Source organism: Osmerus eperlanus, chromosome 21 (genome assembly GCF_963692335.1).
Source record: "Osmerus eperlanus chromosome 21, fOsmEpe2.1, whole genome shotgun sequence".
NCBI lineage: Eukaryota > Metazoa > Chordata > Actinopteri > Osmeriformes > Osmeridae > Osmerus > Osmerus eperlanus.
The window spans coordinates 9,239,441-9,267,424 of record NC_085038.1 but is presented as its reverse complement, the minus strand read 5'-3'; the positions used below and the strand labels follow the sequence as shown (position 1 = coordinate 9,267,424).

The 27,984-nt window shown below is 41.8% G+C and overlaps 2 protein-coding genes across 3 annotated transcripts; both read right to left on the bottom strand.

Annotated features, from left to right (window-relative positions):
• Positions 1–225: 225 nt before the first annotated feature.
• Positions 226–24,275, bottom strand: LOC134007672 (myosin heavy chain, fast skeletal muscle-like). 2 transcript variants are annotated; one of them, XM_062447287.1, is made up of 40 exons: positions 12,337–12,369; positions 11,873–12,091; positions 11,620–11,763; positions 11,344–11,500; positions 11,207–11,234; positions 10,943–11,057; positions 10,280–10,372; positions 10,121–10,184; positions 9,907–10,005; positions 9,664–9,767; positions 9,444–9,582; positions 9,222–9,340; positions 8,912–9,061; positions 8,517–8,687; positions 8,022–8,325; positions 7,812–7,876; positions 7,636–7,723; positions 7,375–7,492; positions 7,169–7,292; positions 6,880–7,016; positions 6,355–6,610; positions 6,028–6,270; positions 5,760–5,936; positions 5,427–5,572; positions 4,970–5,060; positions 4,415–4,804; positions 4,083–4,209; positions 3,827–3,945; positions 3,520–3,716; positions 3,214–3,397; positions 2,838–3,003; positions 2,618–2,742; positions 2,217–2,525; positions 1,753–1,956; positions 1,545–1,670; positions 1,216–1,386; positions 963–1,067; positions 778–873; positions 480–611; positions 226–349 (listed from the first exon to the last, which is right to left on the bottom strand). In XM_062447287.1, exons 2-40 carry the CDS (start codon positions 12,077–12,079, stop codon positions 332–334), a joined length of 5,808 nt encoding a protein of 1,935 aa, XP_062303271.1. In that variant the 5' UTR covers positions 12,080–12,091; positions 12,337–12,369; the 3' UTR covers positions 226–331. The 2 variants fall into 2 exon arrangements, with proteins under 2 accessions (XP_062303271.1, XP_062303273.1); XM_062447289.1 differs by lacking the exons at positions 9,664–9,767; positions 9,907–10,005; positions 10,121–10,184; ... (5 more) ...; positions 11,873–12,091; positions 12,337–12,369 and adding an exon at positions 24,259–24,275 and having other exon boundaries at positions 9,444–9,472.
• On the bottom strand, positions 15,490–27,602 carry LOC134007675 (myosin heavy chain, fast skeletal muscle-like). Its single transcript, XM_062447293.1, has 40 exons — positions 27,573–27,602; positions 27,109–27,327; positions 26,856–26,999; positions 26,580–26,736; positions 26,443–26,470; positions 26,179–26,293; positions 25,516–25,608; positions 25,357–25,420; positions 25,143–25,241; positions 24,900–25,003; positions 24,680–24,818; positions 24,458–24,576; positions 24,148–24,297; positions 23,752–23,922; positions 23,257–23,560; positions 23,047–23,111; positions 22,871–22,958; positions 22,610–22,727; positions 22,404–22,527; positions 22,115–22,251; positions 21,590–21,845; positions 21,263–21,505; positions 20,995–21,171; positions 20,669–20,814; positions 20,206–20,296; positions 19,653–20,042; positions 19,321–19,447; positions 19,064–19,182; positions 18,757–18,953; positions 18,451–18,634; positions 18,075–18,240; positions 17,855–17,979; positions 17,454–17,762; positions 16,990–17,193; positions 16,782–16,907; positions 16,453–16,623; positions 16,200–16,304; positions 16,015–16,110; positions 15,718–15,849; positions 15,490–15,598 (listed from the first exon to the last, which is right to left on the bottom strand). Exons 2-40 carry the CDS (start codon positions 27,313–27,315, stop codon positions 15,581–15,583), a joined length of 5,808 nt encoding a protein of 1,935 aa, XP_062303277.1. The 5' UTR covers positions 27,316–27,327; positions 27,573–27,602; the 3' UTR covers positions 15,490–15,580.
• Positions 27,603–27,984: the final 382 nt, after the last annotated feature.

The window sequence follows — 27,984 nt, the reverse complement described above, 5'->3', positions numbered from 1 at the left end:
ATGGACCCACTTTTTCAAACATCTTTTACTGAAACAAAAATCTTTAGACTTAGCTTTCAGCTATAGCACCTTTAAACAGGCCACAGTAGCTCTAACAATCTCACTTTCTTATAAATACTATGATACGATATGCTTTATTGACCATATAATTGAATTTATATTTACAAAGCTGTGCAACCGTAGACAACATTTATACCTCCTACAACAAACCCACAAGCCATGCCGTTTTGTAGATGTTTTTTTTATTTTCAAAAATCCTCAAAATACCACTATGTAAAACATATTTTATGGAACACAGCAATGATTCACAGGGTCTTGTTCAGGTTAGTGTCTATTCCGCTTCTTTTGCCTGATGGTAAGAAAGGAAAAAACTGGGAATTATTGTATTGAATTATATATATATACAAATGGTCTGATAAAACACTGTAATGTGTTATTTTCTTGTCTGAACCCTTGGTGTGACATCAACAAATCTTTACCTTTCCAGCATCACGACTCTTGGTTCTGAGCTTGTTGACCTGAGATTCAGCGATGTCGGCACGCTCCTCAGCCTCCTCCAGCTCATGCTGAACCTTCCTGAACTTGGACATGTGGGAGTTGGCCTGTTCCTCCTGGGATAAATTAATTTGAAAAAGATTTCTTACAAATTTTGTAAGTGCTTTCTGCAATGACCATTTAGACAAGAACAATACCATTGGTAAAGCCATAGATATATACACTGAAATCTAGGAAAGCTTTATTTTGCATAAGCAAGGGTGAAATTAGCATTAAACTTACCGCCTCCTCAGCCTGTCTCTTGTAAGCCTTCACTTTAAGCTGCAGTTTGTCCACCAGGTCCTGAAGTCTGGTTACATTCTTCTTATCCTCCTCAGTCTGAAGGAGATAATAAGGTCAATTAGAATGATATGTGTCAACATGAACTGTTGTATCAACATATTCTGATTTTGACTGTGTGTTGTTACCTGGTATGTCAGCTCCTTGACTCTGCGCTCATATTTGCGGACTCCCTTAACTGCATCTACACCTCTCCTCTGTTCAGCCTCCACCTCAGTCTCCAGCTCACGCACCTGCGTGGAGAACAGGAGGTAATGGTGAGTCCATCACTCCCATGCTAAAAGGTCCTTATGAACAGCATTATACTGGGGAAAAAGGGCTTAAAAATATTTGACCATTCTCAAGGCAACAGGGATTTATTTTCAACTTTTGCAAACTTACCCTGGACTCCAGTTTCTGGAGCTGCTTCTTGCCGCCCTTCATGGCCAGGTTCTCTGCCTCATCCAGACGGTGCTGCAGGTCCTTGACTGTCACCTCCAGGTTCTTCTTCATCCTCTCAAGGTGAGAGCTGGTGTCCTGCTCCTTCTTCAGCTCCTCTGCCATCATGGCCGCCTGCAGCAACAGAATGCAGCTTGGTTGAACTGAGGAACCGTACACACACATAGTATATCGTACCAGGTTACATGACCTGGTTGATGTGCCCTTGAAGACAGTGCAGGTAAAGTAGCAGACTCAATACTGTTCTGGGATACTTGGTTATCCGAACTCACATCAGTGATGGCCTTCTTGGCCTTGTCCTCAGCATTCCTGGCCTCCTGGACAATGTCGTCCACCTCTCCCTGCACCTGGACCAGGTCAGCCTCCAGCTTCTTCTTGGTGTTCAACAGGCTGGTGTTCTGGAAGAGAGCACACATGGATATAGCAAAACAAAACCTTTGCTGTGAAAGTTATTTGTTTATGTGTTTGTGTTGTCCGCACCTGGGAATGCAGCAGTCCCACTCTCTCGCTGGCGTCCACCAGCTCCTGCTCAGCCACTTTGCGGCCTCTCTCTGTCTGCTCCAGACCCGCTCTCAGCTCTTCAATCTCCGCCACCATCAGGCCGTTTCTGCGTTCCACCATGGCAGCCTGTTCCTTCATGTCCTCTGAGGCACGGATGGCATCATCCAGGTGCAACTGGGCATCCTAGAAACACCAAAGAGTGTAGAGAGGAATGAGAAGATGCTGCTGTGTACAGTATGGCTTATACTGTCCTATATGGCTTCAACAGTACTGTTTGTACTGGAAATATATGTTCTTTGTAAGGATGATATTATTCCTTGCCCCTCTATATAGATGCACCCATGTTAACCAAACCAAAACAAATATGATCTGAGATGGACATTGGAGCCCCCATTTTCTTATTTTGAGTCTAGATCTCTAGTAATGGTCTGAAGTCACAGTACCTTGAGTTGCGCCTGAACGTTCCTCAGCTGCTTCTGGGACTCAGCAGCCTGGCGGTTAGCATGGCTCAGCTGGATCTCCATCTCATTCAGGTCTCCCTCCATCTTCTTCTTGATCCTCAGGGCGTCGTTCCTGCTGCGCACCTCAGAGTCCAGGGTGCTCTGCATGGAGTCAGCCACTCTCTGGCTGTTCCTCTTGATCTGCTCCATCTCCTCATCCTTCTCTGCCAGCTTCCTGTCCACCTCACCCTTGATCTGGTTCAGCTCCAGCTGCACACGAAGAATCTTGGATTCCTCATGCTCCAGAGTTCCCTGAATAAATGAAAATATTTGCAAATGTCAGTCTTAGTTATGGTGATTCCAAGAGGGTTTATTATTTTCTGGGAATTGTGGAGAGTTTGTACCTCAGCCTCCTCCAGAGCCGTCTGGATCTCAGACTTCTCTGTCTCCACTGTCTTCTTGGCCTTCTCCAGCTCATGGATGCTCTTGCCAGTCTCTCCGATCTGCTCGGTCAGGTCAGAGATCTCCTCTGTGATTTGAAAAAGAAACATAGTTTCATTCCAAAACGTATAATCCGATGTACTTGAGGTGGGGAAAAGCACCACACACAACATTGCAACTCACGTTGCAAGTTCTTGTTCTCTCTCTTCAGAGTCTCCAGCTGGTCAAGAGCCTCCTCGTAGGAGTTCTTCATCTTGAAGAGCTCTGTGCTGAGAGAACGAGCCTCCTTCTGAGCTCCCTCCAGCTCAGCCTGGCCCTCCTCAAACTTCTGCTTCCACTCTGCAAGAACCTAGGAAGAAGCACATGACAAGGACATGAGCATGACAATAGAGTTCTTAAGCCCCAATTGCAGATTTAGGTCCATCTAGGCAAGTAGACACATCTCAAATAAGTCTTGCAATTTATGCATTTATGTATATATGTATTCAATTACACATTAATACCCATGTTCCACACGTACAATTACATCAAAACCTAAAACTGGCACAATATTTTTCACCTTGTCAAAGTTCCTCTGCTTCTTATCCAGGTTGGCAGCCAGGGCATTGGCTCTCTCAACATCAATCATGAGGTCCTCCACCTCTCCCTGCAGCCTCTGCTTGGTCTTCTCCAGAGAGGCACACTTGGAGTTGGTGGCCTCAATGGTCTCCTCAGCTTCCTGAAGACGCTGAGCCAGCTTCTTCCTGTTGACACAAATCATGACATCGCAAAGATGTTGTGTACTGATTGCAAGCTTGGAGTGCTTGACAGTAATGTTATATTGGGGTACTATGAATTACTATCTTTTGAACTTTTTTGGACTTACTTGGCCTCCTCCAGCTCCTCTGTCCTCTGGATGGCATCAGTCTCGTACTTGGTTCTCCACTGAGCCACCTCAGAGTTAGCCTTGGACATGCCGCGCTGCAGCTCTGCCTTGGCCTCCTGTTCCTCCTCAAACTGCTCCCTCAGCAGGTCACAGTCGTGGCGGGCAGATTGGACACCATGGGCCAGTGCGTTCTTAGCCTGAGAGAAAAATATTAGGAGACATGGGTGATGTAGTAAGGGACCAAAAAAAGTATTCGCTAACTACTGTACTGTAAAACTGTCATAGTTGGTCAATATGGGGCTTTTACCTTGACCTCCTCCTCAACATGCCTCTTGAGCTCCTCAATCTGCTGGGTGTAGGCCTGCTTTCCCCTGGTCAACTGGGACACCAGGGCCTCCTTCTCCTCCATCTGGCGAGCAAACTCACCTGTGGGGAATTAAGAAAGTTCTTTGTTAGGTCTGTTTCTTGATTATACTTGGTTATTTTCAATACACACCTTGTGGAACATATTTCTGCATGAAGACTTTTGAACGCATCAGACGTGTCTGGTATTTCTTTTTTACCATTCTCAGTGAGGAGTCTGGCTCTCTGTCCACCGATGTCGTTGATCTGGCGAACATTCTCATCATTCTTGGTCTTGATCTCACTGAGCTGGTCCTCAAGGGTACGGCACATCTTCTCCAGATTGCCCTGTGGAACAAACACAATGTTACACTTGACATGAATCTATTCACAAATGAATGCATCAACATGTCTCATTGAGGAGGAACCGTAAATGAGGAATTAGGGAATGAAGAATTCTCTTTATGGCCCCCCCGCACCTCCACCTTTTGTTTCCAATGTAGTTGAGCACGGCAGATCTAAATGTATTATATATTTCTGCTTTGATTCATACCTTGGCCTTAGCAACTGCTTCCATGTTGGAGGAGAGGTCATCAATCTCCATCTTGAACTCACTCTTCTCTTTCTCCAGCTTCTGCTTGACGCGCTGCAGGTTGTCGATCTGCTCTCCCAGCTCTGCCACGCTGTCAGCCTGCTTCTTCCTCAGGGCTGAGGCTGTGGCCTCATGCTGCAGGGTGGACTCCTCCAGGTCACGTCTCAGCTTCTGGAACTCAGCCTCTCGCTTCTTGTTCATCTCAATCTGAGCAGCTGTGGCGCCTCCGGCCTCCTCCAGCCTCTCGCTGATCTCCTCCAGTTCCCTGGACAGATCGGCCCTCTGCTTCTCCACCTTGGCCCTGGCAGCACGCTCAGCCTCAATCTCCTCTTCCAGCTCTTCAATACGAGCCTACAATAGACAAAACCATTATTTAGCATCAACGTGTCCAAATTCTGGCCTAAAAATGAGCAGAAAATGACTTAATAGACAACATGGGGATTTGAGTACAAGCAAGTCCAATATCATCCAGCCCAAAACAGGAAATATTACTTGTCTGTAGTAACTACAACGCACCTGGAGCTCCTTGATCTTCTTCTGAAGCTGGGCACCCAGAGACTGCTCATCCTCAATCTTGCTGAGGAGCTGGCTGGTCTCAAAGTCCTTCCTTTAGTGCACAAATGAATCCATGTCAGGTTTTGGTTTTGTGTCATTGAGTGGAGAATAAATTGTAAAGAACATCCACAATTTTTCATAACAAAAGCCTTTCTATGCCTAATGATTAAAATATTCAATTAAGTAATCTATGTTATTTGATTAGTATACTTAGAAACAAAACTCAGTGTCATAGGTCTTGATTATTGCATTACTCCAAGTTGAGTAATATCAATAACAAATGTGAAATGCATTGACCTATAGATGGAGTTGGACATCAAAATAATTATGTGGAAGTCAAAATTGATTGTAATGATTGCTGGAGTGAATGAAATCCTAATAATGTCAAGAAAGTCTCGAATGATTTTACAATACTTACTTCTTGATCTTTTCATCGGACTGCTGCTTGTCGTTCTCCAGGTCCATGATGGACTCCTGGGCTAGTTTCAGGTCTCCCTCCAGCTTTCTCTTGCCTCTCTCCAGGTCCATACGGAGCTTCTTCTCTTGCTCCAGAGAACCTTCAAGCTGGAGGACAAAACACATTTCTCATACTTAAGCTTTGATGTGAACAGCTCATTCATAACACCTTATATTATTATAGTGAAGTCAGTCGTCCTACTGAATCCCCAAACCAATTTATTATATGAGATTAAATTCAATACCAATAGAGGCAAAGTTGGATAAAACCCCCAGAAAACATAACTTGACTCACATCATCAACTTGTTGTTCCAGCTTGGTCTTGGCCTTGGTCAGAGTGTTGACTTTGTCCTCTTCTGCCTGCAGGTCATCCAATGTCTGCTGGTGGGCCTCTTGCAGGGCTTTCTTCTCCTTGGTCAGCTTGGCAACACTTTCATCTTGAGATGCCATCTCCTCAGTCAGGTTTTTAACCTGCAGACAAAGACAAAGTTAGCTCAAGTTAAAGCTAATGTTTGGTGTTTTTGAACAAACTACTGCTCGGATATGGGTGAGATGTTGATACCTTGTTCTCTGTGGCATGCTTCTCCTTCTCCACTTTGGCCAGGGTAAGCTCCAGATCATCGATGTCCTTCTTCAGTTCAGAGCACTCATCCTCCAGCTTCCTCTTCTTGGCAGTCAGCTCAGCATTCATCTCCTCTTCATCCTCCAGCCTCTCAGTTGTCTCTTTGAGTTTGGCCTCCAGCTGGATCTTGCTCTTGATCAGACCCTCACATCTCTCCTCAGCATCATTCAGATTCTCTGATTCCTGAAAATAACAGAGGTTAATTAGACTTTAATGTGGTGTGAGTGTGTGTGTGTGTGTGTGCATACGTGTGTGTGGCTCACTCACAGATGCAACTTGGAGAGACAAGTCATTCTTCTCTTGCAGGAGGGACACCATCTTTTCCTCCAGCTCCTTCTTGCGAGCCTCAGACTTTTCAAGAGCAACTTTGCACTTCTCATAGTCCTCTTTCATGTTGGCCAGCTCCTTCTCTGTCTCAGCACTCTGCAGGAGAGGCTTGATCTTGTAGTAGACCTTCATCCATGGCCAATGTTTCACATTCATGAACGAGCGGATATTGTACTGGATGGTGAAGACAGATTCTCTAATTATAAGAAAAAGAGAGGCATGGACAAAAAGAGATAGTTTAGCTCGATGCAGATTATGCAATGTAAAGTCATTACCCTAACCCATTCCTACATGTAAAGTCTATCATTCCATCAAGCCCAAGATATTCATCATTCCAAAATTACAAGTTCACATCATGATTCTAACAATAGCTTCATAGTAAAACAAAATGGATCACTCCCTAAAAACAAGATTTGAATGCAAATACTTGAATCCATATTTTTCCTTTTATCATTTCCATCTCACCTCCTCTCCATCATCTTGGTAAACTCCTTCCTCATCAGGTATCCACGGGCAAGAGCCTGTGTCATGGTTACCAGAGTAGCAAGCTTCTCATCTCTCATCTCCTCAAGGACACCAAGCAGACCAGCTTTGAAGAACACCTGAGACACAATTATAATACAAAACTGAAATAAACACTTTTGGTGCAAACACATTTTGAATGTCTACCAGGTAAATGAGATATTTAATAATCTCTGTAGGTCACAAACATGAGTTGCCAGTATCCCATCATCAATAGTGTACGGTATGTTACCTTGGTGTGTCCAAACTTGTACTCATCATGGTTCACATCAATGGACCCAAGCAACTTCTCAGAAGCCTTCTTGTTGTCCATGAACTGGCCTTCGGGGATGACACCGGCATTCAATACCTTGTATCTGAATAGGGAGAAAATGTGTTTATTACTTGCATGTTTTTATCCATCTACCACATCTTTGTTGCATTTGTGTGTAAGACTACCTCTGCTTGAAGTCAGCATAGATGATTCTGCTGGGGAAGCCCTTTGTGCAAATCCTAATACCCTCCAGCACACCGTTACACCTCAGCTGGTGGATAACCAGGTGGTTCTCCATCAAACCTGGATGAAAGATTTTGGGGCAGCTTTTTACTTTGTGGAACTTATTTGTACTTATTTATTAGAAATAATAATCGAATGAACGCACTCTATGTTTAAGGTAATAATGACTTAAGAGAAATAATGCATGAAACAGTATGTTATACCTGGAGTCTTAGACTCATTGGGGATCAGACAACGCACGAAATGAGGGTGGGTGCTCCTCAAGTTGGTCATCAGTTTGCCCAAGTTCTCCTGTAAGGTTGTTATAAAGCATTGTTACTCTCAGATATTATTCACAATAAAGCTATCCCAAATTATATATAAAAAAAACCTCACTCACCCTGAACTGAGAGGACACAGTCTGCATGGAACCTCCCTTCTTCTTGCCTCCTTTCTTTGAGGTATCTGTTATAGGAGTGTCAGGAGTTAGACAGCATAATACATGCATATGTTTTGTTGCTTGAACGATACTGTTAATTCATTAACAAATCATGTTAATATGTTCAATGTATAAAACTGTGTGTTTATAATCTAATTCAACCATACTAACCCTCAGCTGGAGCAGCAACGTAGAGTGTGGCCAACAGTTTGGCTGAGGACTTTCCATACAGCTGAAGCACAGACTCGTTCAGGGGATCCTTGTTCTTGTCCAGCCAGCCAGTGATATTGTAGTCCACTGTACCAGCATAGTGGACCAGGGAGAAGTGGGCCTCGGCCTTGCCCTTGGCTGGTTTAGGCTTCTCAAATGCCTTGTTCTTTCCAAGATGCTGGTCATACAGCTTGTTCTTGAAGGAAGTGTCTGAAGCCTTGGGGAACATGCACTCCTCTTCAAGGATGGAGAAGATACCCATTGGCTGTGTAGAAATATACTTTGATCAGTCAAATATACTGTGTATAAGCGTGAGCTGAAATGGCATAATTGAATAAGACATATATTAAGCACTGTGATATGATAAGAACATGTCAGTCTAATGTATCTACATGTATGAATAACCTTGTATCCTTTCCAGGTATGAAACATCCACAGTTTTTACAGACACCTCACCTTCTCAATGAGCTCAATGCAGGCAGCCAAGTCCATGCCAAAGTCAATGAAAGCCCAGACAATGCCCTCTTTCTTGTACTCCTCTTGCTCCAGGACGAACATGGTGTGGTTGAAGAACTGTTGCAGTTTCTCATTGGTGAAGTTGATGCACAGCTGCTCCATGCTGTTGTACTGTAGATTTGCAAAGTTTGTCAGAACTTTATTGAGTAAAGATCCCACCATACCGAATGCATTTTTTTTACTTTATCTACACTTGATTGTTGTTCCTTTAAATCAAATCATTAAAATAGAGTATATACTATCTGTATAGTTTAATGACACATGAAAGAAACCACTTTTGAAGGTATTTCTAATAATTTGTCAAATATTGCCATAATGACCAATCTCAAACTCACGTCAAAGATCTCAAAACCAGCAATGTCAAGCACACCGATGTAGTAGTTCCTTGGCTGCTTGGTGTCCAACATCTGGTTGATGCGGATGACCATCCACAAGAACATCCTCTCATAGATGGACTTGGCCAGAGCACTCACTGAGTTGTTCACCTGTGTAACATCAATGCTAAAAGTTACTTTCACTGTCTTATACAAATGTTATTAACTGTATTAATTCAATGCAAAGTGACTACATTTCTTTTTACAAACACATCACAAGCCAAAAGAAACAGTCTCATTGTAAAATGACTGCTCTCAAGTCTATTCTTACCTGAGGCACTGTCTGACCCTTGGTCACATACTCATTGCCGACCTTCACTCTGGGGTAGCACAGGGCTTTCAGCATGTCAGCTGAGTTCAGACCCAGAAGGTAACCGATTTTATCAGCCACTGGGGAGGGAAAGGAGCAATGAGCATCAGAGTGCAACGTTTATCACAGGAATATAGTTAAATGCATGCTCTTTAGAACTTTGATACAAATACTTTGTCTTACCCTCTGTGCCATCTGGCTCAGCCTGCTCCTCACGCTGCTTCTGCTTGAAATGCATGTTGCCGTGGTGCATGACAGCACCGGTAAACTTGTAGATGCTCATCTTCTCTTCAGCGGTGAAGCCCAAGATGTCAATAGCATCCTGGATGGGGAAAGAAAGTTTACATTAACCAACAATATATATGTTATTATATTTTCGAGTTGAACCCTTTCAGTGACTTACATCGGTGGCATCAAGCTCAACTGTGTCATCGATACTGGCCACAGTGATCTGACCCTGGCTGATCATGGGGTAGTCGTAGGGGTTGGTGGTGATAAGCGACATTTCTGTGGAGACACAAAACTATAATGACTATCACCCAAGGCACGTGTACATTTTATGTAAAAGGCAGAACCCTCAATGAGTGGACAAAGGAGTAAATGTCATTCAGAACATATTGTTTCTTTAATCCCCGCAGTGCCTCACCAACAAGCTCAGGTTTGTGGTTGGTCATCATCTGGTAGAAGATGTGGTAGCCTCTCTCATCAGGCAGCTGGAAGCTCACTCTAGACTTCTCCAGCAAGTCTGTGAGAAACGTGGTTGAAAGGATAGAGAAACATGAGAACAATTTGAATCTCAAGTGAATGGACACCAACATTTATTTAAAGGATCATCTGGGAAATAATTCAAACCAACTTACAGGTCTCAATGTCAGCACTAGCCAGTTTTCCGTTCATGTGGAAGTGAATCCTAATGAATTTACCCTGAAAGAGGTCATAGAGAGGGCTTTTTCAACGCATCCTATTGATTTCTAAGTTAGTGTAACATGTGAAAATTAATATTTTCCCTCCAAACTTACAAAGCGAGATGAGTTGTCATTTCTCACTGTCTTGGCATTACCATAGGACTCCAGTAGAGGGTTAGCTGCAATGATCTGATCCTCAAGGGAACCCTGAAGGTAGGCAAAACATTGGTCATTTAGACTGATCACCAATCGTCCAAAATAATTATCTCGTCACTTTGTCTATAGTTATATACTCCTGGAACGCTTTCCCTAGACTAGGTCTAACCCTGTTTCTATATTATCTTTGAACGCCTTAAGTTTAATATGTTTCGCCACTGTTAACACAGTAACCCCCACTTAAAGTGCAAATGTCATAAATCTTAACCTTTTAAGTTGCTGAATGAGTAATAATAAGTAATATACTAACAGTCTTATTTACGTTGTGCTGTATGTAAAACTACCACAGGACTGCTGTCAACATATTTTGAAGATGTAAATTAGATTTGAACTATACTAACTATACTTTTTTTGTTTTCAAATATGGGGGGACAGATTTTTCATAACTGAATATATTTTTTTCTTATTAAACAACTGGGGCAGACATATTTACAGATTTCAAGTATAATGAAACCTACACCCTTGAACTGTACCATTGGAAAATAATTTTTTGGGGGGTAAAAACAATGATGGGTCAACATTTGATGGCATGCACTTTCTATGGTAAATATTAGGTCATACCTGCATTTTGCCGGGAACTGGTTCCTTCTTCTTCTCACCTCCAGAAACAGCAATGGTGGCAAAGTACTGGATGACACGCTTGGTGTTGACAGTCTTTCCAGCACCAGATTCTCCACTAGTTTATAAGATGATAAAAATATGATTTAGTGTTCATGAACTAAAATAAGTATTGTCAAGCATCTTAAGTCATTAAGCATTATAGTCTTCATATTTATATACATATAAATATAAAAAATATACACTCAATTAAAGTCTCAAACTTACGTGATTAGGACAGACTGGTTCTCCTTATCTGAAAGTAAATTGACAAATAAATGTGTCGGAAGTGATACGAGTATCAACTAAGAATGCATACATCCATCTATATATGACTTCAGCCATCTATCAGTGAGCGTCCATACCAGTCAACATGAACTGAAAGGCGTTGTCAGAGACGGAGAAGATGTGGGGTGGAGCCTCCATACGCTTCTTCCCTCTGTAGGCGTTGACCACTTCCATGTCATACACAGGGAGCCACTTGTAGGGGTTCACCGTGGCACAGAAGAGCCCAGAGTAGGTCTGCATATGAGCAGAGAGTAGAGGGAAATATTGATATTAGAGCTCATGTATGGTACATTTTCGGAGGGTGTAATTTGCTTCCTTAAGGTGGCTCATGTCTACATGTGTAGTTTTCTTACGTAGATCATCCATGCTGCATAACGCTCTTTGAGGTTATACAGGACAGAGGCTTCATTGAGGTAGGTCATCATGGCCATGTCCTCAATCTTGTCAAACTTAGGAGGGTTCATGGGTGAGATGTCTTCTTCTTTGAAGGTTTTTACCTGGAAAACGTCAATAACAAGCATGAAGCCTACACTAAATGAATAACACAGACATGTACAGAAACGTCCACTAAATGTTTTTTTCATTCCGTGCTAAGTATCCTCTTACCTCCTCAGTGATAAGGACTTTCACATCACATTTGCCTCCGTCTCTCTTAACAACCATACCCTTAAGGTACAAATCCTTGGCATCAGGCACGTAGCAGGCATTCTTAGCATCAAAGGGTGCAGCCTGGGCCTCAAGCCTCTCCCTCTCAGGCTTACGGAGGTAAATGGCGGCCTTGCCATATTGGGCCATCTCCGCGTCCGTACTCATGGTGGCGGTTTACTGGGGTAAAAAGATATCACTGTTACAAAATCTATTCCTTCTTTTCTCATTAATTCAAAGTATAAATGATGAATGCATTTACTTTATATTACTGTAAAGTACGTAGGCCTCAGAAGCCTTCAGAAGGTGTAGACTAAATAAAACAATATCATCATTCATTTTATACAATTACTGTAGTAGTTATACTGATGGTCCTTAGGCTTTGAGCAGAATACATTAGTATGTAGCATCAAACTATGTCTCACCTGTTTGTCCTCTCCTAGATGAAATTGACTCTTAGTTGGTGCTGTAAAATATATTTGTTTAGAGTTTTTTAGTAACTTATACAGAAAAAGCACAACCAGAACATCGTATACAATATTTACATGCCATTGCTTTAACTCCCATTATATTTGAGTGTTACATAGTAGGGATGCACCGATAAGAAAATGATTGGCCAACACCGTTAGCCAATATTCATATAACAAAATTGTCTCATGCCGATGTTTTGACTGCACTGTCAATTTCTACAATGTCAGAAAATGTAATAAACCTTGTCTTTTCTGATGAGGCTTTTAATTTCTACTCACTTTATTTTAGGTAAATTTTAAGTAATTTTTGTATTTGATTAAGAAAAGAATGATACCGCATTAAGACATAAGATAAATGGCCACCAATTTGATATGGTATACATATGGTGGACACATTGACACGTGACTGGAAAAACAAAGTAGCCTAAGCATGGTGCCTGTTACATCTAGGCCAGCGACTCCACATCTACACTCAGATTCCCCAGAGTACTAGTGGCGCGGCTGTCTAGTGCTGATTACGCGCCATTGTGCACACCTGTGTTTTGGTTCACCTGTTTCTAATTCTCGTTAGTGGAGTATATAATCTGGGTTTTACTTCCCCCATTCAGTATCTAATAGTCAACAAAGGTTTGGCATTCCAAAATAGCATTTCAGTTATGAGACAAACATGTATTGTATAACATTGTCAGTCTTTCAATTCAAAACTCAATGTTACACGTTTTGTCCACAATAGTGGACAAATAGCAAAACGTGTTATGAGTTGTATCTATGTGCCTGATCTCAGTAAATGGATGTGAAAATAACAAGTGTCTTACCCAAGAGGTGGAAGCTGTCTGTCCATAGAGGCTTCTCTGTGGGACTACTTATATATAGTGGAGAGTGATAAGCAAGCAGAAGCTAATTGTGGACTACTCTCCTATAAAGGAAAGAGTTAGACTTTAAGCCCATCCCTCCCTTCCCTTCTTCTCCACATGTCTCTTTTTCATGACACAGGACATTCCTGAATATGTTCCGTGTATTGCTTTCCGTGCATTGCTTTCCATGCATTGCTTTCTGTGCATTGCTTTCCATTTTCTTAGTTTAAAATGTTCTTAGTTTTTTTTTTTTGGGGGGGGGGTATTCATAGACTGTATACAGTAATGTATACAAAGGCCCAAGTTATATTTTTTAAGTACAGTAAATATTAAAGGTTGTAATGAGTACAGTACTAGATCCCAGGGTCCTGCAAAATATGGAATGCTGTTTGATTCAAAATTAATTAAATAAATAGGTAAATAAATAGGTAAGTACTAAATAAATAAATATGGCTATGAAATAAACCCTGAAATAAAAAAAAGATGGCAATAAATATAGCATTCTATAAATATATGGCTGAATCAATTTACCTTCAAAATGTACTTAATTCAAAATGACTTTCAAAAGATAACATTTATTTCATAGGACTTTTATTTCCTAGTGCCACATTTATTTATTTCATGGGACTTTTATTTCCTAATGCCACATTTAATTCTGTGCTGTATTTACTTCCAATCCTACTAATTAAAGTGCTTTTCACCTCCTGAATAGCATTTTCAATGCAATTGCTTTGGTTTGTTTGTAACTTCTGGGTGAAACTTCTGAGTGATCTAACATGTTAATCATGGCGGTTTAAGCATGTGGAAAGGCTTTTGGTATACAAATTGTCTGTTAATAGTCAGTAATATCATGTTTACTGTAATGCCACACATTACAACTCAAAACACATCTGTTTAAAACCACTTATTCCACCTGATGTTAATTGCTCTGCCTCCTTCTGTTGTTTTTAATGTTGTTGTATTCTTTATTTTTTTGCTGCTTTAAATTTGTATAGTACTTGTATAGTACATACTAAAGAAATATGATGTCCATACATGAGTGTTGTGTGTTTGTTACAAAACAAAATACAAATCTATGTATTTTAGACACCTAACAAAGTTACCTGGATGGTCATTCACATCAATTCCACACCTTCAGTACTGTGTTGTGGGTAGAATATTACCACTTGTATACTCTTCCTTTGCCTCAGTGTAAGCATTTAAGTGTATTTTGTTTATATTGGTTGGGTGACGATCTAAGTATTCATTTGTAATGTAGTGTCATAAGGGGCTGTGATGGTCAATATGTTTATTGCCTCGAGAAAACCCAAATATGTGACAGGTACACTCGGTTATTGTCTACGGTGTGCCCAGGGTAACCAGTTATGTTAGACCAACGCAGAACAAAATGTTGCCTGGACGCCAAGGTAGTGGATAAATACGTAACTGGGTCTATCCTGTGAGCTTGATTAGCCAGTGTCCAGAAGGCTGACATTATTGTCCAGATATAATATCAAATGAATGGCCAGTGTCCAGAAGACTGACATTTTGTCCAGATATAGTATCAGATGAATGGCCAGTGTCCAGAAGGCTGACATTTTGTCCAGATGTAATACACCTATCAAATGAATGGCCAGTATCCAAAACGCTGACATTTTCTCCAGATATACAACATCAAATGAAATGCCAGTCTCCAGAAGGCTGACATTTTGTCCAAACATGGTATCAACTGAATGTCCAGTGTGCAGAAGGCTGATATTTTGTCCAGATATAGTATCAGATGAATGGCCAGTGTCCAGATGTAATATCGAATGAATATCAAATGTCAAGAGAGCTGACTTTTATTGTTCAGGTATAACATCAAATGAATGGCCAATGTTAGGCTCACATTTTGTCAAGATTCAATATTAAATGAATTTTAATTATTTCATCAGTATATTGTGTATCCCCTTGCAGTCACTAATGGACCCACTTTTTCAAACATCTTTTACTGAAACAAACATCTTTAGACTTAGCTTTCAGATATAGCACCTTTAAACAGGCCACAGTAGCTCTAACAATCTCACTTTCCTCAAGATACTATATTCAGGAGCATGGAAGAATCTATTTCAAAGACTACACAGGCCATGTGTTTTCAAAATTAATTTGGATGCAGACATTTTTTATGTTTTATTGACCATATAATTGAATTTCTATGTACAATGCTGTGCAATCTGAGACAACATTTGTACCTCCTACAACAAACCCACAAGCCATGTCGTTTTGTAGATGTTTTTTATTTTATTTTCAAAAATCCTCAAAATACCACTATGTACATATTTTATGAAACACAGCAATGATTCATCGGGTGTTGTTCAGGTTAGTGTCTATTCCGCTTCTTTTGCCTGATTGTGAGAAAGAAAAAAACAGGAAATTATTGTATTGAATTATATTTCTATTTGACAAATGGTCTGACAAGACAATGTAATGCATTTTATTCCTTGGTGTGACAGCAGATCTTTACCTTTCCAGAGTCACGACTCTTGGTTCTGAGCTTGTTGACCTGAGATTCAGCGATGTCGGCACGCTCCTCAGCCTCCTCCAGCTCATGCTGAACCTTCCTGAACTTGGACATGTGAGAGTTGGCCTGTTCCTCCTGGGATAAATTAATTTGAAAAAGATTTCTTACAAATTTTGTAAGTGCTTTCTGCAATGACCATTTAGACAAGAACAATACCATTGGTAAAGCCATAGATATATACACTGAAATCTAGGAAGCTTTATTTTGCATAAGCAAGGGTCAAATTAGCATTAGACTTACCGCTTCCTCAGCTTGTCTCTTGTAAGCCTTCACTTTAAGCTGCAGTTTGTCCACCAGGTCCTGAAGTCTGGTTACATTCTTCTTATCCTCCTCAGTCTGAAGGAGATAATAAGGTCAATTAGAATGATATGTGTCAACATGAACTGTTGTATCAACATATTCTGATTTTGACTGTGCGTTGTTACCTGGTATGTAAGCTCCTTCACTCTGCGCTCATATTTGCGGACTCCCTTGACTGCATCTACACCTCTCCTCTGTTCAGCTTCCACCTCAGTCTCCAGCTCACGCACCTGCGTGGAGAACAGGATCTCATGGTGAGTCCATCACTCCCATGCTAAAAGGTCCTTATGAACAGCATTATACTGGGGAAAAAGGGCTTAAAAATATTTGACCTTTCTCAAGGCAACAGGGATTTATTTTCAACTTTTGCAAACTTACCCTGGACTCCAGTTTCTGGAGCTGCTTCTTGCCGCCCTTCATGGCCAGGTTCTCTGCCTCATCCAGACGGTGCTGCAGGTCCTTGACTGTCACCTCCAGGTTCTTCTTCATCCTCTCAAGGTGAGAGCTGGTGTCCTGCTCCTTCTTCAGTTCCTCTGCCATCATGGCCGCCTGCAGCAACAGAATGCAGCTTGGTTGAACTGAGGAACCGTACACACACATAGTATATCGTACCAGGTTACATGACCTGGTTGATGTGCCCTTGAAGACAGTGCAGGTAAAGTAGTAGACTCAATACTGTTCTGGGATACTTGGTTATCCGAACTCACATCAGTGATGGCCTTCTTGGCCTTGTCCTCAGCATTCCTGGCCTCCTGGACAATGTCGTCCACCTCTCCCTGCACCTGGACCAGGTCAGCCTCAAGCTTCTTCTTGGTGTTCAACAGGCTGGTGTTCTGGAAGAGAGCACACATGGATATAGCAAAACAAAACCTTTGCTGTGAAAGTTATTTGTTTATGTGTTTGTGTTGTCCGCACCTGGGAATGCAGCAGTCCCACTCTCTCGCTGGCGTCCACCAGCTCCTGCTCAGCCACTTTGCGGCCTCTCTCTGTCTGCTCCAGACCCGCTCTCAGCTCTTCAATCTCCGCCACCATCAGGCCGTTTCTGCGTTCCACCATGGCAGCCTGTTCCTTCATGTCCTCTGAGGCACGGATGGCATCATCCAGGTGCAACTGGGCATCCTAGAAACACCAAAGAGTGTAGAGAGGAATGAGAAGATGCTGCTGTGTACAGTATGGCTTATACTGTCCTATATGGCTTCAACAGTACTGTTTGTACTGGAAATATATGTTCTTTGTAAGGATGATATTATTCCTTGCCCCTCTATATAGATGCACCCATGTTAACCAAACCAAAACAAATATGATCTGAGATGGACATTGGAGCCCCCATTTTCTTATTTTGAGTCTAGATCTCTAGTAATGGTCTGAAGTCACAGTACCTTGAGTTGCGCCTGAACGTTCCTCAGCTGCTTCTGGGACTCAGCAGCCTGGCGGTTAGCATGGCTCAGCTGGATCTCCATCTCATTCAGGTCTCCCTCCATCTTCTTCTTGATCCTCAGGGCGTCGTTCCTGCTGCGCACCTCAGAGTCCAGGGTGCTCTGCATGGAGTCAGCCACTCTCTGGCTGTTCCTCTTGATCTGCTCCATCTCCTCATCCTTCTCTGCCAGCTTCCTGTCCACCTCACCCTTGATCTGGTTCAGCTCCAGCTGCACACGAAGAATCTTGGATTCCTCATGCTCCAGAGTTCCCTGAATAAATGAAAATATTTGCAAATGTCAGTCTTAGTTATGGTGATTCCAAGAGGGTTTATTATTTTCTGGGAATTGTGGAGAGTTTGTACCTCAGCCTCCTCCAGAGCCGTCTGGATCTCAGACTTCTCTGTCTCCACTGTCTTCTTGGCCTTCTCCAGCTCATGGATGCTCTTGCCAGTCTCTCCGATCTGCTCGGTCAGGTCAGAGATTTCCTCTGTGATTTGAAAAAGAAACATAGTTTCATTCCAAAACGTATAATCCGATGTACTTGAGGTGGGGAAAAGCACCACACACAACATTGCAACTCACGTTGCAAGTTCTTGTTCTCTCTCTTCAGAGTCTCCAGCTGGTCAAGAGCCTCCTCGTAGGAGTTCTTCATCTTGAAGAGCTCTGTGCTGAGAGAACGAGCCTCCTTCTGAGCTCCCTCCAGCTCAGCCTGGCCCTCCTCAAACTTCTGCTTCCACTCTGCAAGAACCTAGGAAGAAGCACATGACAAGGACATGAGCATGACAATAGAGTTCTTAAGCCCCAATTGCAGATTTAGGTCCATCTAGGCAAGTAGACACATCTCAAATAAGTCTTGCAATTTATGCATTTATGTATATATGTATTCAATTACACATTAATACCCATGTTCCACACGTACAATTACATCAAAACCTAAAACTGGCACAATATTTTTCACCTTGTCAAAGTTCCTCTGCTTCTTATCCAGGTTGGCAGCCAGGGCATTGGCTCTCTCAACATCAATCATGAGGTCCTCCACCTCTCCCTGCAGCCTCTGCTTGGTCTTCTCCAGAGAGGCACACTTGGAGTTTGTGGCCTCAATGGTCTCCTCAGCTTCCTGAAGACGCTGAGCCAGCTTCTTCCTGTTGACACAAATCATGACATCGCAAAGATGTTGTGTACTGATTGCAAGCTTGGAGTGCTTGACAGTAATGTTATATTGGGGTACTATGAATTACTATCTTTTGGACTTTTTTGGACTTACTTGGCCTCCTCCAGCTCCTCTGTCCTCTGGATGGCATCAGTCTCGTACTTGGTTCTCCACTGAGCCACCTCAGAGTTAGCCTTGGACATGCCGCGCTGCAGCTCTGCCTTGGCCTCCTGTTCCTCCTCAAACTGCTCCCTCAGCAGGTCACAGTCGTGGCGGGCAGATTGGACACCATGGGCCAGTGCGTTCTTAGCCTGAGAGGAAAATATTAGGAGACATGGGTGATGTAGTAAGGGACCAAAAAAAGTATTCGCTAACTACTGTACTGTAAAACTGTCATAGTTGGTCAATATGGGGCTTTTACCTTGACCTCCTCCTCAACATGCCTCTTGAGCTCCTCAATCTGCTGGGTGTAGGCCTGCTTTCCCCTGGTCAACTGGGACACCAGGGCCTCCTTCTCCTCCATCTGGCGAGCAAACTCACCTGTGGGGAATTAAGAAAGTTCTTTGTTAGGTCTGTTTCTTGATTATACTTGGTTATTTTCAATACACACCTTGTGGAACATATTTCTGCATGAAGACTTTTGAACGCATCAGACGTGTCTGGTATTTTTTTTTTTACCATTCTCAGTGAGGAGTCTGGCTTTCTGTCCACCGATGTCGTTGATCTGGCGAACATTCTCATCATTCTTGGTCTTGATCTCACTGAGCTGGTCCTCAAGGGTACGGCACATCTTCTCCAGATTGCCCTGTGGAACAAACACAATGTTACACTTGACATGAATCTATTCACAAATGAATGCATCAACATGTCTCATTGAGGAGGAACCGTAAATGAGGAATTAGGGAATGAAGAATTCTCTTTATGGCCCCCCCGCACCTCCACCTTTTGTTTCCAATGTAGTTGAGCACGGCAGATCTAAATGTATTATATATTTCTGCTTTGATTCATACCTTGGCCTTAGCAACTGCTTCCATGTTGGAGGAGAGGTCATCAATCTCCATCTTGAACTCACTCTTCTCTTTCTCCAGCTTCTGCTTGACGCGCTGCAGGTTGTCGATCTGCTCTCCCAGCTCTGCCACACTGTCAGCCTGCTTCTTCCTCAGGGCTGAGGCTGTGGCCTCATGCTGCAGGGTGGACTCCTCCAGGTCACGTCTCAGCTTCTGGAACTCAGCCTCTCGCTTCTTGTTCATCTCAATCTGAGCAGCTGTGGCGCCTCCGGCCTCCTCCAGCCTCTCGCTGATCTCCTCCAGTTCCCTGGACAGATCGGCCCTCTGCTTCTCCACCTTGGCCCTGGCAGCACGCTCAGCCTCAATCTCCTCTTCCAGCTCTTCAATACGAGCCTACAATAGACAAAACCATTATTTAGCATCAACGTGTCCAAATTCTGGCCTAAAAATTTGCAGAAAATGACTTAATAGACAACATGGATTTGAGTACAAGCAAGTCCAATATCATCCAGCCCAAAACAGGAAATATTACTTGTCTGTAGTAACTACAACGCACCTGGAGCTCCTTGATCTTCTTCTGAAGCTGGGCACCCAGAGACTGCTCATCCTCAATCTTGCTGAGGAGCTGGCTGGTCTCAAAGTCCTTCCTTTAGTGCACAAATGAATCCATGTCAGGTTTCGTTTTTGTGTCATTGAGTTGACATTAAATTGTAAAGAACATCCACAATTTTTCATATCAAAAGTTTCTCTATGCCTAATGACTAACATATTCAATTAAGTAATCTATGTTATTTGATTAGTATACTTAGAAACAAAACTCAGTGTCATAGGTCTTTATTATTGCATTACTCAAGTTGAGTAATATCAATAACAAATGTGAAATGCATTGACCTATAGATGGGGTTGAACATTGGACATTGAAATAATTATGTGGAAGTCAAAATTGATTGTAATGATTGCTGGAGTGAATAAAATCCAAATAATGTCAAGAAAGTCTCGAATGATTTTACAATACTTACTTCTTGATCTTTTCATCGGACTGCTGCTTGTCGTTCTCCAGGTCCATGATGGACTCCTGGGCTAGTTTCAGGTCTCCCTCCAGCTTTCTCTTGCCTCTCTCCAGGTCCATACGGAGCTTCTTCTCTTGCTCCAGAGAGCCTTCAAGCTGGAGGACAAAACACATTTCTCATACTTAAGCTTTGATGTGAACAGCTCATTCATAACACCTTATATTATTATAGTGGAGTCCTATTGAATCCCCAAACCAATTTATTATATGAGATTAAATTCAATACCAATAGAGGCAAAGTTGGATAAAACCCCCAGAAAACATAACTTGACTCACATCATCAACTTGTTGTTCCAGCTTGGTCTTGGCCTTGGTCAGAGTGTTGACTTTGTCCTCTTCTGCCTGCAGGTCATCCAATGTCTGCTGGTGGGCCTCTTGCAGGGCTTTCTTCTCCTTGGTCAGCTTGGCAACACTTTCATCTTGAGATGCCATCTCCTCAGTCAGGTTTTTAACCTGCAGACAAAGACAAAGTTAGATCAAGTTAAAGCTAATGTTTGGTGTTTTTGAACAAACTACTGCTCGGATATGGGTGAGATGTTGATACCTTGTTCTCTGTGGCATGCTTCTCCTTCTCCACTTTGGCCAGGGTAAGCTCCAGATCATCGATGTCCTTCTTCAGTTCAGAGCACTCATCCTCCAGCTTCCTCTTCTTGGCAGTCAGCTCAGCATTCATCTCCTCTTCATCCTCCAGCCTCTCAGTTGTCTCTTTGAGTTTGGCCTCCAGCTGGATCTTGCTCTTGATCAGACCCTCACATCTCTCCTCAGCATCATTCAGATTCTCTGATTCCTGAAAATAACAGAGGTTAATTAGACTTTAATGTGGTGTGAGTGTGTGTGTGTGTGTGTGCATACGTGTGTGTGGCTCACTCACAGATGCAACTTGGAGAGACAAGTCATTCTTCTCTTGCAGGAGGGACACCATCTTTTCCTCCAGCTCCTTCTTGCGAGCCTCAGACTTTTCAAGAGCAACTTTGCACTTCTCATAGTCCTCTTTCATGTTGGCCAGCTCCTTCTCTGTCTCAGCACTCTGCAGGAGAGGCTTGATCTTGTAGTAGACCTTCATCCATGGCCAATGTTTCACATTCATGAACGAGCGGATATTGTACTGGATGGTGAAGACAGATTCTCTAATTATAAGAAAAAGAGAGGCATGGACAAAAAGAGATAGTTTAGCTCGATGCAGATTATGCAATGTAAAGTCATTACCCTAACCCATTCCTACATGTAAAGTCTATCATTCCATCAAGCCCAAGATATTCATCATTCCAAAATTACAAGTTCACATCATGATTCTAACAATAGCTTCATAGTAAAACAAAATGGATCACTCCCTAAAAACAAGATTTGAATGCAAATACTTGAATCCATATTTTTCCTTTTATCATTTCCATCTCACCTCCTCTCCATCATCTTGGTAAACTCCTTCCTCATCAGGTATCCACGGGCAAGAGCCTGTGTCATGGTTACCAGAGTAGCAAGCTTCTCATCTCTCATCTCCTCAAGGACACCAAGCAGACCAGCTTTGAAGAACACCTGAGACACAATTATAATACAAAACTGAAATAAACACTTTTGGTGCAAACACATTTTGAATGTCTACCAGGTAAATGAGATATTTAATAATCTCTGTAGGTCACAAACATGAGTTGCCAGTATCCCATCATCAATAGTGTACGGTATGTTACCTTGGTGTGTCCAAACTTGTACTCATCATGGTTCACATCAATGGACCCAAGCAACTTCTCAGAAGCCTTCTTGTTGTCCATGAACTGGCCTTCGGGGATGACACCGGCATTCAATACCTTGTATCTGAATAGGGAGAAAATGTGTTTATTACTTGCATGTTTTTATCCATCTACCACATCTTTGTTGCATTTGTGTGTAAGACTACCTCTGCTTGAAGTCAGCATAGATGATTCTGCTGGGGAAGCCCTTTGTGCAAATCCTAATACCCTCCAGCACACCGTTACACCTCAGCTGGTGGATAACCAGGTGGTTCTCCATCAAACCTGGATGAAAGATTTTGGGGCAGCTTTTTACTTTGTGGAACTTATTTGTACTTATTTATTAGAAATAATAATCGAATGAACGCACTCTATGTTTAAGGTAATAATGACTTAAGAGAAATAATGCATGAAACAGTATGTTATACCTGGAGTCTTAGACTCATTGGGGATCAGACAACGCACGAAATGAGGGTGGGTGCTCCTCAAGTTGGTCATCAGTTTGCCCAAGTTCTCCTGTAAGGTTGTTATAAAGCATTGTTACTCTCAGATATTATTCACAATAAAGCTATCCCAAATTATATATAAAAAAAACCTCACTCACCCTGAACTGAGAGGACACAGTCTGCATGGAACCTCCCTTCTTCTTGCCTCCTTTCTTTGAGGTATCTGTTATAGGAGTGTCAGGAGTTAGACAGCATAATACATGCATATGTTTTGTTGCTTGAACGATACTGTTAATTCATTAACAAATCATGTTAATATGTTCAATGTATAAAACTGTGTGTTTATAATCTAATTCAACCATACTAACCCTCAACTGGAGCAGCAACGTAGAGTGTGGCCAACAGTTTGGCTGAGGACTTTCCATACAGCTGAAGCACAGACTCGTTCAGGGGATCCTTGTTCTTGTCCAGCCAGCCAGTGATATTGTAGTCCACTGTACCAGCATAGTGGACCAGGGAGAAGTGGGCCTCGGCCTTGCCCTTGGCTGGTTTAGGCTTCTCAAATGCCTTGTTCTTTCCAAGATGCTGGTCATACAGCTTGTTCTTGAAGGAAGTGTCTGAAGCCTTGGGGAACATGCACTCCTCTTCAAGGATGGAGAAGATACCCATTGGCTGTGTAGAAATATACTTTGATCAGTCAAATATACTGTGTATAAGCGTGAGCTGAAATGGCATAATTGAATAAGACATATATTAAGCACTGTGATATGATAAGAACATGTCAGTCTAATGTATCTACATGTATGAATAACCTTGTATCCTTTCCAGGTATGAAACATCCACAGTTTTTACAGACACCTCACCTTCTCAATGAGCTCAATGCAGGCAGCCAAGTCCATGCCAAAGTCAATGAAAGCCCAGACAATGCCCTCTTTCTTGTACTCCTCTTGCTCCAGGACGAACATGGTGTGGTTGAAGAACTGTTGCAGTTTCTCATTGGTGAAGTTGATGCACAGCTGCTCCATGCTGTTGTACTGTAGATTTGCAAAGTTTGTCAGAACTTTATTGAGTAAAGATCCCACCATACCGAATGCATTTTTTTTTACTTTATCTACACTTGATTGTTGTTCCTTTAAATCAAATCATTAAAATAGAGTATATACTATCTGTATAGTTTAATGACACATGAAAGAAACCACTTTTGAAGGTATTTCTAATAATTTGTCAAATATTGCCATAATGACCAATCTCAAACTCACGTCAAAGATCTCAAAACCAGCAATGTCAAGCACACCGATGTAGTAGTTCCTTGGCTGCTTGGTGTCCAACATCTGGTTGATGCGGATGACCATCCACAAGAACATCCTCTCATAGATGGACTTGGCCAGAGCACTCACTGAGTTGTTCACCTGTGTAACATCAATGCTAAAAGTTACTTTCACTGTCTTATACAAATGTTATTAACTGTATTAATTCAATGCAAAGTGACTACATTTCTTTTTACAAACACATCACAAGCCAAAAGAAACAGTCTCATTGTAAAATGACTGCTCTCAAGTCTATTCTTACCTGAGGCACTGTCTGACCCTTGGTCACATACTCATTGCCGACCTTCACTCTGGGGTAGCACAGGGCTTTCAGCATGTCAGCTGAGTTCAGACCCAGAAGGTAACCGATTTTATCAGCCACTGGGGAGGGAAAGGAGCAATGAGCATCAGAGTGCAACGTTTATCACAGGAATATAGTTAAATGCATGCTCTTTAGAACTTTGATACAAATACTTTGTCTTACCCTCTGTGCCATCTGGCTCAGCCTGCTCCTCACGCTGCTTCTGCTTGAAATGCATGTTGCCGTGGTGCATGACAGCACCGGTAAACTTGTAGATGCTCATCTTCTCTTCAGCGGTGAAGCCCAAGATGTCAATAGCATCCTGGATGGGGAAAGAAAGTTTACATTAACCAACAATATATATGTTATTATATTTTCGAGTTGAACCCTTTCAGTGACTTACATCGGTGGCATCAAGCTCAACTGTGTCATCGATACTGGCCACAGTGATCTGACCCTGGCTGATCATGGGGTAGTCGTAGGGGTTGGTGGTGATAAGCGACATTTCTGTGGAGACACAAAACTATAATGACTATCACCCAAGGCACGTGTACATTTTATGTAAAAGGCAGAACCCTCAATGAGTGGACAAAGGAGTAAATGTCATTCAGAACATATTGTTTCTTTAATCCCCGCAGTGCCTCACCAACAAGCTCAGGTTTGTGGTTGGTCATCATCTGGTAGAAGATGTGGTAGCCTCTCTCATCAGGCAGCTGGAAGCTCACTCTAGACTTCTCCAGCAAGTCTGTGAGAAACGTGGTTGAAAGGATAGAGAAACATGAGAACAATTTGAATCTCAAGTGAATGGACACCAACATTTATTTAAAGGATCATCTGGGAAATAATTCAAACCAACTTACAGGTCTCAATGTCAGCACTAGCCAGTTTTCCGTTCATGTGGAAGTGAATCCTAATGAATTTACCCTGAAAGAGGTCATAGAGAGGGCTTTTTCAACGCATCCTATTGATTTCTAAGTTAGTGTAACATGTGAAAATTAATATTTTCCCTCCAAACTTACAAAGCGAGATGAGTTGTCATTTCTCACTGTCTTGGCATTACCATAGGACTCCAGTAGAGGGTTAGCTGCAATGATCTGATCCTCAAGGGAACCCTGAAGGTAGGCAAAACATTGGTCATTTAGACTGATCACCAATCGTCCAAAATAATTATCTCGTCACTTTGTCTATAGTTATATACTCCTGGAACGCTTTCCCTAGACTAGGTCTAACCCTGTTTCTATATTATCTTTGAACGCCTTAAGTTTAATATGTTTCGCCACTGTTAACACAGTAACCCCCACTTAAAGTGCAAATGTCATAAATCTTAACCTTTTAAGTTGCTGAATGAGTAATAATAAGTAATATACTAACAGTCTTATTTACGTTGTGCTGTATGTAAAACTACCACAGGACTGCTGTCAACATATTTTGAAGATGTAAATTAGATTTGAACTATACTAACTATACTTTTTTTGTTTTCAAATATGGGGGGACAGATTTTTCATAACTGAATATATTTTTTTCTTATTAAACAACTGGGGCAGACATATTTACAGATTTCAAGTATAATGAAACCTACACCCTTGAACTGTACCATTGGAAAATAATTTTTTGGGGGGTAAAAACAATGATGGGTCAACATTTGATGGCATGCACTTTCTATGGTAAATATTAGGTCATACCTGCATTTTGCCGGGAACTGGTTCCTTCTTCTTCTCACCTCCAGAAACAGCAATGGTGGCAAAGTACTGGATGACACGCTTGGTGTTGACAGTCTTTCCAGCACCAGATTCTCCACTAGTTTATAAGATGATAAAAATATGATTTAGTGTTCATGAACTAAAATAAGTATTGTCAAGCATCTTAAGTCATTAAGCATTATAGTCTTCATATTTATATACATATAAATATAAAAAATATACACTCAATTAAAGTCTCAAACTTACGTGATTAGGACAGACTGGTTCTCCTTATCTGAAAGTAAATTGACAAATAAATGTGTCGGAAGTGATACGAGTATCAACTAAGAATGCATACATCCATCTATATATGACTTCAGCCATCTATCAGTGAGCGTCCATACCAGTCAACATGAACTGAAAGGCGTTGTCAGAGACGGAGAAGATGTGGGGTGGAGCCTCCATACGCTTCTTCCCTCTGTAGGCGTTGACCACTTCCATGTCATACACAGGGAGCCACTTGTAGGGGTTCACCGTGGCACAGAAGAGCCCAGAGTAGGTCTGCATATGAGCAGAGAGTAGAGGGAAATATTGATATTAGAGCTCATGTATGGTACATTTTCGGAGGGTGTAATTTGCTTCCTTAAGGTGTCTCATGTCTACATGTGTAGTTTTCTTACGTAGATCATCCATGCTGCATAACGCTCTTTGAGGTTATACAGGACAGAGGCTTCATTGAGGTAGGTCATCATGGCCATGTCCTCAATCTTGTCAAACTTAGGAGGGTTCATGGGTGAGATGTCTTCTTCTTTGAAGGTTTTTACCTGGAAAACGTCAATAACAAGCATGAAGCCTACACTAAATGAATAACACAGACATGTACAGAAACGTCCACTAAATGTTTTTTTCATTCCGTGCTAAGTATCCTCTTACCTCCTCAGTGATAAGGACTTTCACATCACATTTGCCTCCGTCTCTCTTAACAACCATACCCTTAAGGTACAAATCCTTGGCATCAGGCACGTAGCAGGCATTCTTAGCATCAAAGGGTGCAGCCTGGGCCTCAAGCCTCTCCCTCTCAGGCTTACGGAGGTAAATGGCGGCCTTGCCATATTGGGCCATCTCCGCGTCCGTACTCATGGTGGCGGTTTACTGGGGTAAAAAGATATCACTGTTACAAAATCTATTCCTTCTTTTCTCATTAATTCAAAGTATAAATGATGAATGCATTTACTTTATATTACTGTAAAGTACGTAGGCCTCAGAAGCCTTCAGAAGGTGTAGACTAAATAAAACAATATCATCATTCATTTTATACAATTACTGTAGTAGTTATACTGATGGTCCTTAGGCTTTGAGCAGAATACATTAGTATGTAGCATCAAACTATGTCTCACCTGTTTGTCCTCTCCTAGATGAAATTGACTCTTAGTTGGTGCTGTAAAATATATTTGTTTAGAGTTTTTTAGTAACTTATACAGAAAAAGCACAACCAGAACATCGTATACAATATTTACATGCCATTGCTTTAACTCCCATTATATTTGAGTGTTACATAGTAGGGATGCACCGATAAGAAAATGATTGGCCAACACCGTTAGCCAATATTCATATAACAAAATTGTCTCATGCCGATGTTTTGACTGCACTGTCAATTTCTACAATGTCAGAAAATGTAATAAACCTTGTCTTTTCTGATGAGGCTTTTAATTTCTACTCACTTTATTTTAGGTAAATTTTAAGTAATTTTTGTATTTGATTAAGAAAAGAATGATACCGCATTAAGACATAAGATAAATGGCCACCAAT

What these genes read in the sequence shown, in the direction of transcription:
- LOC134007672 (XM_062447287.1), bottom strand. Translation starts at nt 12,079, where the DNA reads ATGAGTACGGACGCGGAGATGGCCCAATATGGCAAGGCCGCCATTTAC. An exon ending in ATGCAGCATGGATGATCTAC is followed by an intron (nt 11,501 to 11,619) that starts GTAAGAAAACTA and finishes GCTCATATGCAG; the next exon opens with ACCTACTCTGGGCTCTTCTG. An exon ending in TCCGATGAAAAGATCAAGAA is followed by an intron (nt 5,061 to 5,426) that starts GTAAGTATTGTA and finishes TGTGCACTAAAG; the next exon opens with GAAGGACTTTGAGACCAGCC.
- LOC134007675 (XM_062447293.1), bottom strand. Translation starts at nt 27,315, where the DNA reads ATGAGTACGGACGCGGAGATGGCCCAATATGGCAAGGCCGCCATTTAC. An exon ending in CTGGTTTTGAGATCTTTGAC is followed by an intron (nt 23,923 to 24,147) that starts GTGAGTTTGAGA and finishes GCAAATCTACAG; the next exon opens with TACAACAGCATGGAGCAGCT. An exon ending in CAGACTCCTCACTGAGAATG is followed by an intron (nt 19,183 to 19,320) that starts GTAAAAAAAAAA and finishes AATTCCCCACAG; the next exon opens with GTGAGTTTGCTCGCCAGATG.